The 10880-nt window shown below is 43.0% G+C and overlaps 1 protein-coding gene across 1 annotated transcript in view; it reads right to left on the bottom strand.

Annotated features, from left to right (window-relative positions):
• Positions 1-3330: 3330 nt before the first annotated feature.
• Positions 3331-10880, bottom strand: part of SLC6A1 (solute carrier family 6 (neurotransmitter transporter), member 1) — an 18314-nt gene continuing 10764 nt past the window's right edge. The window contains exons 10-14 of the mRNA XM_010008837.1: positions 10244-10375; positions 9191-9293; positions 7814-7914; positions 5597-5764; positions 3331-3564 (exon numbers count right to left, since the gene is read on the bottom strand). Of these exons, the coding sequence (XP_010007139.1) occupies positions 3460-3564; positions 5597-5764; positions 7814-7914; positions 9191-9293; positions 10244-10375 (609 nt within the window). The 3' untranslated portion in view covers positions 3331-3459. The remainder of the gene's footprint in view (positions 3565-5596; positions 5765-7813; positions 7915-9190; positions 9294-10243; positions 10376-10880) is intronic.

The following is a 10880-nucleotide window of genomic DNA, read 5'->3' as shown; positions in this document are numbered from 1 at the left end:
CCCAGCCATGCAGCTGCTGCCCACCCACCCTGAACCCCGGGGCTGCTCCAAGCAGCACACCAAGAATGCAACACTCAACGCCCATCAACTACCGTTAAAGGTGGTTTCAGGTTTCCTGTGCATCTCAGAAGCCTGGCTGTGGCTCCTTGCCCCGTGTCCAGGGCAAGCAGAGCTCCCCCCCACCCCCCGCAGGCCCTGCTCGCCCTCCCCAGCTGCCTGCACAACAGCTCCCCTATCTCAGGTCAGCCCTTGGAATTTGAAGCCTATGACTGTAGACGCCTCGATCAGGAGTGTTTTCAGTTCGAATCATGTTCTCGAAATTGCTGAGGCTCTTTCCCAGCATGATGTCCTGCTCCAGTGTTGGAGTTAGGTAACTAAACGCAGCTCAGAGAAGGAGGCAGAGCCCCAGCAGCGCTGCGGAGGCAGCTGGGAGGCAGCCTGCTGAGCTGGGGGCTGCACAGCCCCTCACACTGCAACACCAGCTGCAAGACACCAAGGATTTGGTGCAGAAATGTGTCTTCTGGCTGTTGAGTACCAGGCCGGTGACTCCAGCCTGGGCTGGTGCCTTCCTCAGGAACAGCTTAGTTCAGTTTAGGGAGTTCAGGTGCTGCAGATCACACCCCAAAATACGGAATCACAGAATCATGGAACTATTGAGGGTGGAAAAGACCTCTGAGATCATGAAGTCCAACCTGTGACCCAAGCAGCACTAGAAACAGACCCCAGGGATGTTTACAGTAAAATCCAGGCTTTTCTCCAGGGCTGCTCCGAGGCTCTGGGCTGCCATCTTCCCACTGCAGAATTCCAGCAGCAGAATTCCAGGCAGGGCTGGTAACTGGCACATCTGAGCTTCCTGGGTAACAGCTGCACATAGCAAGTCTGGAACCAGCAGCAGCACAAGTGTGATACAGGGTTTTGATATAGAAAGGATACATTTTTAAGACATATAAATATATGAAACATCTAACTCACTCCACAGAAAAGAGCACACAGTTTTGTCCAATGAAAGACTGCAAAATCCTGAATTTAATGTATAATATAACCTTTATTCTTTTTCCTCTAAACTCTTGAAAACTTACATAACAATCGTGCTTTAATTATGACACCATTTATAGACATTTAAAATGCATCTTAATTTATAAATATTTTACATTTGGTCCATAGAACAGGTTGCAATTTACTAAATAATACTGTACTCTTTTAAACAGGCTCTGTATATATTTTTGAATATGTATATATTACATATATATTTTTATATAGAGATAGATTTGCTTGGTGTTCAGATATTTCCTTATTGCAAAAAGCATATATGATCATACAATAATCTTTTTCTTTTTTTAGGGCAAGTACTACAAAAAAAGATACAGCTATTCACAGTTTACACACAGTAGTTCTACAACACTATCTTGTGCTATATGATACGTTTGTACAGCTTTTTGCTAGAGAGCAGGTCTGTCAAACATCTGTCATAAGTGTTTACAATCAAACATTAAATACTGCATTTTTCTTAGAACAACATGGGACTTGGTTACGTTAAACAAGAAAGTTGGAATTTTTATCCTTAGTCTAATGAAATTCACAATTATAATGCAGATGGATCATGTGTGATGGAGGGGGGGAGATGTAGGGTTGGCCTCTAAATCCCAAAGAGTTACAGGACTTTTGCATTTCAGCTATAACCTTTTAGGATGTAGCTTAGATCCCATAATATTTTACAGTTGGTCTGTGTATGAAACAGTTTAGAATCTACCAAACATACTCTGAGATTTAGGATGTAGTTTGAAATACATGTGTATAATATATATATATTATTTCTACAATAATGTGCTTGACATTCTGAGAATAATACCTTATTGCAAGAACATGTTTGTCACCTTCAGACAAAAAAAAAAAAACCAAAACAACGAAAAAAACCCAACATTCACAGTTAACGTTTTTCACGTAGTAGTTCTACATAAATTGTGCTATCTAACATTGTACGTTGCACAAGAAGTTGCTGAAAAGCATGTTTCATTGCACAGTTCTGTCACAGTCATTTACAATCAAACATCAACTTCTGCATTTTTCCAGAATCCTTGGTGCCTGTCGTGTAGCTGCCAAAGGAGAGGTGCCAGCCAGGGCAAACCTCTGCATCTGCCACACAGGAAACACTGCCAGGAGCTGAGGGGCTTTCTGTGTGGCAAATGCAGACTGAGCCCAGAGTGGAGATATATTTTTTTTTTCTGTAGGATTGAAATAGCTTTCCCTTGTGCCTTCATCACCACCAATCATACTGTTTTCAAAGTGTGAATGATCCAGATTTTTTTGTAATTTGCTTATTAGAAACGGGTGAAGTCCCTTAACAGGTTAAAGAAAAGCAGTTGTGGCTGAAAGCCTAGATCAGAACTACAAGGATAAGCTTCAGCCTTCCAGCCATTGTTTTGCTTTCTATTTTGGTGGCAATGCAATAATAGCCAAATAATTACAGCGTAATAAGAGCTCAAATCCTCTGAGCTTGAATTCCAAATACTTTGTATTTCTTTTACTCCTGGGAATCTTTAAGAGCTCCTGGATATCACTGCTCACTTCGCTTAAGGAAGTTAGAAGTGATAGATTTGTCTCTAACCTCTGCGACTCACCTAGTCTTGATTCACAAAGATATGTTCTTTTTTCTAAGAAATAGCATCTGCATTTTTTTTTAAAAGATATTGATGATCTTGTTTGAAAATTATCCTGAAAGGCAAAGTACAGGTTGTGTTCACAGCCACCCCGTGCTGTATTGCCACAAATTGCTGCAGAGCTTCATTTGCTCTGGGAATGTTTATGAATGTTGTGTCTGCTGTTAATCGGAGGGAAGTCTCTTCCTCCTCAAATGGCCTAGACTGGGGTGAATTGGAAGGGCAGATTTTTATTTTTATTTTTTCACTGGAAATCACTTGTTTACAAAATACTTCATTCTTTTGTACAAAACAATTCCAAACTTAATTTTACTCCTGCAAAGTCAGAAATAACAGTCTTGGGATTCAGCGGTAAGAAATAGTGATAAACTACTAAAAATCAGCAGCACAAAACTTGAAATCATCGTGCTAAAAGGTAGATTAAAAAGGTCTTGGCACATCAATTTACAAATTCCAAGATATGCAACTATTATTATTGTGAAAGGATAAAAACATTAACAGTCTGTGGATTGCCAGAGAACACAAAACACTGTCAAACATCCGAGCTCACGCAGTGGTTGGGTCAGACCCACGGCCATTCCCTCAGGGTGGAGATGACCTGATTTCTTTTTTTCTCTTATTTTTTTAATCTTTTTTTTTCTTTTTTTTTTCCCTTTTTTTTTTTTTTTTTTGCCACTAGAGGTAGGTCAATATATTCTCAGACATAAATTTGTGGTCATATTCAACCGTATTTTTTTGTTGTGTTGTTTGTTTTGTGGTTTTTGTTTCTGGAGCAGTATTGGTACTTTCACCACACAGAAGTTTAGATGTAGGCTTCTTTGTTTGCAGAGTTGCTCTGTTGGGCCTGGTCTGGCCCGTTTTCAGGGTGAGTGATGTCTTCACTTGGCTGAATCATGACTTGGATGCGCTGTTTAAAGAACAACAGTCAATATGAGGCAGTCAAAATACTGTTTCTAACCTTACTTGTTTGTTGTGATTTGTTTTGGTTTTTTTTAAAGGCAATCCTCAACACTTCTGTCAAGGCATTAGAGCTAACAGGAAAAATTCTGTCTGCCTCCCTAGGAACCAAAAGGGCAGTAAGTCACCTTTTCTACCAGTTCCAGCTGTGTCCTGAACAGGACAGGAGGAGCTGAAGGGCCACGTGTCAGCTGGTGGGTGCCATCAGGCATTAATGGCTGAGCACACCAAGGGAGAGGAGGGGAGGGTGCAGTCTGGGGGAGGGGAGACTCTGCTGGAACCCCGAGGGGCAAGCACTGAGCCAGCAAGTTTGTGGGGGGCATCAAGGGCTCATAGCTGGATCTCAGATGTGATTGTGGCCTCCCCAGGGTGCAGAAGGGACTAGGAGGTGTCAGCTGCAGCTTCTGGGAGTTTCTACCTCCAAGGATACAACAGGTAAGCTTAGACTTGGATTTAAGATGGTTTTATTTCTAGTTGGTCTTCTCTTGTCCTTTGTGTTCTCCATTCATGAAGCTGATCTGCCAAGCTCCCATTGGTATCAAGAGAGAGAGCCCAGTTTTGACCCTCAAAGCCTAGGAGTAGTGTAGGCTCCTCTTGCTATCTCATGATCATCTGTCAGTGCTTTAAAAAAATGAGACCTTAATCCACAGCAAGTCTGAGATGAGAAACTTCTGCTGTGGTCTGATACACATCTGCCTTAGAAGCAGGTGTATTTCAGAGCAATGATTCTCCATTTGCACGTAAATGTTTCCACAAACTAAGGGAAAGTGTCCTGGTGTGAGCCAGGATGAAGCCCAGTTGCCCCTTTACTGATTAATTTTCACTTTTTCATTTGTTAAATTGCCAATGCTGTGTTAAACTGTGACAGAAAGATACTCAAAATGTAGGAACTAAGAACAAGCAGGGGGAAAAAAACGATCACTGAGTTTTTGAAAAATTGCTGAAGACAAATATTTGGATCAAGATCTGAGCAATTCATGAGGCATTACTCGTCAATTCTGCTTAGGATCATCTGTCCCTTTGCAAAGATGGCTCTGTCAGCTGGTTTTAGAGTATTGGAGAAACTCTGGCAAACTCATTCTGACAATCCTTGGTTCCCACAACCACAGAGGACAGAGACGTTTCAATACTTGTGCTGAAGAACTGTCTGTTATGCACAGAATGAGGTCGTTGGCTGGAGAGGGAAAACTGAGGATGCACCCAGATTAAAGAAAATTAAATATGGCAACTGTATGTGGTTACTAAGCAGGGTGTTGGGCAATAACCTCAGTAACATTTCACACCATACAAGGCATGTGGGAAGTGTCATCCCCTTTTAGCAAATGGAATAAGGAGTCAGAGAGGGGTTAGCTTCACAGAGCAGTGAAAAAAGGGCCTCCAATGTTCTTCATGAAGTAACTGGTCACAGAAAGCCCTTAAATAAAGACTAAAGGGAAGAGCAGCATAATAATAAAACATGCTCTTGAGATTTTAGATGTATTTTCTCTCAGAAGGCAGCAGTTGTAACTTAGAACAGGTGTAATGCAGAACAGGAGCCCAAACCTGTGACACTAAACAGGGTGACTGAGCAGACTCTTGGAAATCAGGAGTTATGTGAGTTTAGTCTGAGGAGTTTGATTCCAGTTCCTTAGAGCATCCCTTGCCTTGAGATGTGGACAGTACATCTTATGTTAATCAGGACAAATTCACATCTTTTGTAAACTGTTACTTTGTTGTCCAGGTGTAAGGAGCTGGGATGCAAAGTGTCTGGAACTGTCAAAGCCCAGAAATAAGGACCACATTTAATGCAGTGGATGATGTTGAACACCAGGTGGTACAGACTCAGTTTGATGTTTTCAGCTCAATGCAAAAGAACTGGGCTAAGCAAGGGAGGCCACAGGAAACAGAGAGTGGAAACCAACTGCCCAGCCATCTTCTGTCAGTGTGCTCCCAAGATGGAACCATGTGAATCATGGAATCAGCCAGGTAAAAGAGAGACTTACCTGTTTTAAGGAGCCTTTCAGGGTTAGAAACATATATGCCATGTAGCCTGGAATCAGCACCATGGAAGACAAAGCCATGAACCAGCCAACCCCTTGGCCCCACTTTGGGAAAACGTAACTTCCCATCGTGAGTGGAGTCATTTGGACAGCACTGAAGAGGAACACCCCCTGCAAAATACAGCAGAAAAGAAGATTTGGATGAGATTTCCAGAGTGTCCTGTGTTCAGGGTTCTCTGGATTGACTTGGCCCTCAGGCCTGCTTAACATCCAGGCCAGGAGAACAGGTCCCTGGTGATGGGCACTGGCTTGTAGGTGGGGCTGCAGGTCAGTTTTCCAGAGGGAGGCTGCAGGAAACAGGGAAATCAGCCCAGTTCTGAAACTGCAAAGGTTTTTGTTTGTGTCCAGTAACTTTCTTATTGGAATAGTGATACAGTATCAGCACAGCTCTACTGTGCTGGTCAGCAACAGATTCCTAGAGGCTCTGGATAAGAAATGTTCTGTAGAGGCTGGCTCTGCCCTGACCTCTCTCTCATATCAGCACCTGAGAGTGCTTGGCCCAGAGGCTTTGCTGCTGTTCAGATCCTCTGAGCACATTCCTAATGGAAGATGAGGGCAGTCAGGATGGACCCTGCCCTTCAGGAAGTGGCTACAGATCTGTCTAACAGAAATTAGGACATTCAAAAACCACTTTGAATTTTTCAGTAACAAGAGATGAGGTGATAGTTTCCCAATAAACTTCTTACCAAAAATAATATTTTATTTTAATGTGAAGACTATATTTTCACATACATAACCTGCATCTCAGATGTGCAGGTAGGCTGGCACAGGGAATCCACTGGTACTAGTAGAATCCTCAGACAACCTGTACAAACCCAGAGGGGAGGGGGCTATTGGGAAGGATGGGGGTCCTGGGGAATAATGCCTACACACATAAGCACTGTACTATTGAGCAGCAGCACCTGTGGGCTGCTTTTGGGCTGTTTTCAAACAGATGGCCTGCAAACATGGTCTTTTTTTTCCTTTAATTTCCCAAGGAAGACTCCTATCCTGGCCTGTTTCCAGTCTCTAAACCAGCCTCTGTCAGGGAAACCTGCTACACTGAACCAGCCACGAAGTCAGCCCATTCTGATCCCAGGTTCAGGCCTTGTGCAGAGTGTATTCCCAGAGAGGAGAATGCAGAGAGGCAGATTTTATTGGAACCATCACCACCACCTCCCAACAGGCACTGGACAACAAATTCTATTAAAGGCTTCACAGGACAGGAGAAAGCTGGTGAGTACATACAATGTCAGTCAACTTCCTACTGTACCACTAAAATAAACAAAATGCATTTTTTATACCTTCCTGAAGACTTTTTTTTTTCAGAAAAATGAAAGCTGCCTTCTTCTGGGTAGAGATGAATCAAGGAATCCTCAATATAAGCACATTTCTGCCCTTAGTTTGCTTTGCTGTGGCTGCCTAGATGGGAATATCAGTGAGGGAGAATCCTTGTGCCATGTTTGATGGTGTCTACTTCATAACAGTTTTTATATTCCACCTGGGCTGACTACATTATGTGTAGTAAATTTACATTTATCTGCTTATTATTTAAAAATGCGCTGTATGGGCCTCACTGGATAAAGCTTGGAATCTGGAATAGACTGTACTGTGGTTTCCAGTGCACAAAATCCTTGCAAGGTCTGCCAGAAAAAACAACAGCAAGATAGTATAAACTGGGCAATGTACCCAGAAAGACTCCCATGAGAGGAGACCATCAGTTTATAAACCCTGTCTGTTACCAGAACAGTGTCTGTGAAGGAACTCTGGTCACAAAATATCAGCATTTTTATGTATATGGAAAGTTCAGACCTTAGAGAGATTCATACATTTTATGTAAGAATACAAGAAGTGGTCAAAATCTGTTGCTTACAGTTTCCCCATCTGTGCCAATCAAACTTTTGGCTAATTACCCTTTCCAGAGGACCAATAGAAATCTTGAAATTGCACAAGGCTTCTTCTCTTAGGGCAAAGGCAATAGAAATCTTGAAATTGCACAAGGCTTCTTTTCTTTCCTTTAATGACCCTGGGTTTTCCCTATTGTCTTTGATGGAATTATCCACGTCCTTAAAAAAGGGATGAGGTCAGAGTGACCCTGTGGGGGTGGAAGTGACAGGGCTGTAGGACACAGGCCACCTCATTTACATCCTCAGAATCACACAGTAAAAGTTTGTTCCTTACTGCCACAATGATAGGAGTGAAAAACGACCAGCAGAGTTTCCACCAGATGCAGGGTCTGTATCCCACCATCTCCTGGATGTTGTCATAAAATCTATTAACACCTAAACAGAGAAATAAGAAACAGCACAGAAACACATCACATCACCAGTGCAACTGAAGGCTCATTGACTTTGAGAGACACTGTCATAAATGTTGAGGTATATTTGGAAACTCTCTACAGATCCCAGCATAACGTTTTACCTCTCTGAATGGGGAAGAAATGTCCAAACTCAGAAGTACCAAGAATCACTTATTCTCATCTTCCACACCTTAATTAATTAATTAGCAACCAGCAAGCTTATTCCCATGCAAAGGCTGAGGAAGTCTGTACATTTATTTGAAGGTCAGATGCAGTAAATCAACCTTGGTTAATTTCAACTGCAAGTGTTATTAGAATGAGAGATTTAGAATGATATTTTGCAAACTAAATTAAAAAACTAATCCATCCTGGCATTCCCCAGCTTCACCCAGAGTGGCTGGATGCACACCACAGCCTGGCAGAGCTGCGTGGAAGATCCAAGAGGAGCCCTTCTGCTGCTGCTGGTACCTAACAGCACCCCAGCATCTTCTAAGAGGTATGTCTATCATACTGTTTATAACTTTGTCTTTGATTTCTTCATTATTGGGCTGGTGGTTTGTCCATTCCCACTTGCTGGATCCATATGCAGTGTCTCTGCCCTATGAAATGCTGTGCCATCCCCTTAAGCCCATTAAAATACTCCAGTTACCTCACTCTTCATCAGTTTTGCGATATAAACTGAAGTGCTTTAGCAATGATGGGATGAGGTCCCTGGACTCACTAACACAGAGGTAAGGTCACATGCACAAACCCTCTGGGAAGAACACAATATATACTCATTAATCTTTAAACCCAGAGCTTGGCAGTCCAGACTTCTGGATATTTTAGGGCAATTATGCAAAATACAACTGACCAATGGGCCTGGCTCTTGCTGCAAGATCCCAGAGTGCCAGAGTCATTTCTGGAAAGGAAACATGACTCTGGCCAGAAGACCCAGGTTGTTATGCTATGAACAGCAGTGCCTCACACCTCTGAAGATCCAGGCTTCCAAGGAAAGGGAAGAAAATGATGGAGATGTCACCTATTTAGTATTCCTGACACTTGGCATCTAATGACTTCCAGGCTTATCCATAGAGTGCTTTAATGAGGCAGGAATATCCTCCACAAGCCAACTCTGAGTCCCCAGTGGAATTCCATGGATATAAACCAAAGCCCATTTCACCTCCACCCTCAGCATCAGCAAACACAAAAGAACAAATCAGTGAAGTATCCACAGAATGTACAAAACTTATGGAAAAAATAAAACCATGTTTTTTTACCATAGCACCAGGATATAGAGATGCACTCAAAGAACACAAGGAACAAGAGACTCATTCCACTGGCAGAGTAGTAGTCAAAAAGCTTAAACACATAGATTCCACCCTAAAACACAGAAGAAGAAAGTGTTCAAATAAATAATAAGGACTCTAATGTCCAGATAGATTAAAACACAAGCTACAAACCAACAGTGGTGAATAGGGTAGGGACATGTTAATGTAAATGAATTAACAAGATAAAAGTCTTAAAACACTTGAAGTCAATACTGACAAAAATTAGATTACAGCTGGAATTCAATTAACTGATTTGATTTGTCTTTACTCCTTTTTGTTCAATAAGTCCATCATATCATAGAATCATAGAATCATTCAGATTGGAAAAGGCCTTTGAGATCATCATTTCCCCGAAACACTTTGCAATTTAGTAGATGACTGGAAGCAATGGAGACCATCCCCAGCTGCCACTGCTGAGCTGCAGGACAGGCTGCAGAGATGTGTCTTTTCACAGCATCACAGAATTGTCAGGGTTAGAAGGGACCTCTAAAGATCATCCAGTCCATCTCCCTGCTAAAGCAGGATCACTCACCCTTTAGATATTTACAGGTATTATTAAGTCTCCCCTCAGTCTTCTCTTCTCCAGGCTGGACAGTCCCAGGTTTCTCAGCCTTTCCTCATCAGGGAGATGCTCCAATCCCCCAGTCATCTTTGTTGCCCTCCCCTGGATTCTGTCCAGCAGTTCCCTGTCTCTCTTGAACTGGGGAGCCCAGAGCTGGTCCCAGTTCTCCAGCTGTGGCCTCACCAGGACAGAGGGGGAGAATGACCTCCCTCAACCTGCTGCACCCCAGGATTCTATTGGCCTTTTCTTGTCACCTGAACCATGAAGTAGGACAATCTGCATCCTCAGAGTACAGGCACTTCTAAAGCCTGCTGCCTGCCATCTTTAGGAAGTGTAGATGGCAAGTCCCTGCCACTTCAGTGGGTTGCATTGGCTGGGGCAAGGAAAGGGGGCAAAGCTGCTGTGTCAGACACAAGGTGACATTCTCCTGGAGCCCCCACCTGAGTGATGTTGGACAGCCCTATCACGTAGGAGACGATGCACACGACAGCGATGAAGAGCTCTCTCCGGTTGCGCAGGAGCTTGGGGAACTCATCCACCAGGGCTGTGATGAAGCCTTCCACAGTGCAGAACTGCAAGCAGAGGCAGAAACAGGACACAGAGCAATGCACCCCAGCAGCAGGGCTGCGTGTAGGGGGGGGAGTGTGTTCAGTGCTACTCATCACTGGCCTAAGGCTGCATCCATTACATGAGAAATGAAAACGCCCTTGGCTTCAGAGGCAGCAGTGCTGCTGAATGTACTCATCTCTGTCTAAAAACATTTGTGCAAAAAGATCTCCAGCTAGGAAAACACTCAAAATTCCAAATTACCAACTATGGCATGTGCTTTATGAAGAAGACAAAATGCTCTTTCTTGTGATAGAAGGCAAGACACCTACAGCTGAAGGCTTTCACCTCTAGACCCTTCAAAACGTTACACTTCTTTCTGTGATTTACTCACATACATGAAAGCCAATAGACACAAAAAGTGTGATCAGATCAGTGCTTCAGTGAAGCTGAAGGACACGGGATAGATTCCCATATGTTATGAAGCAAATTTTTTTTATCTCCTGAAAAGTCAATGCAAAGGCAAGATTC

The sequence above is a fragment of the Chaetura pelagica genome, unplaced genomic scaffold, assembly GCF_000747805.2.
Source record: "Chaetura pelagica isolate M959 unplaced genomic scaffold, ChaPel_1.0 scaffold52, whole genome shotgun sequence".
Classification (NCBI taxonomy): Eukaryota; Metazoa; Chordata; class Aves; order Apodiformes; family Apodidae; genus Chaetura; species Chaetura pelagica.
This window is presented reverse-complemented; position numbering and strand designations above follow the sequence as displayed.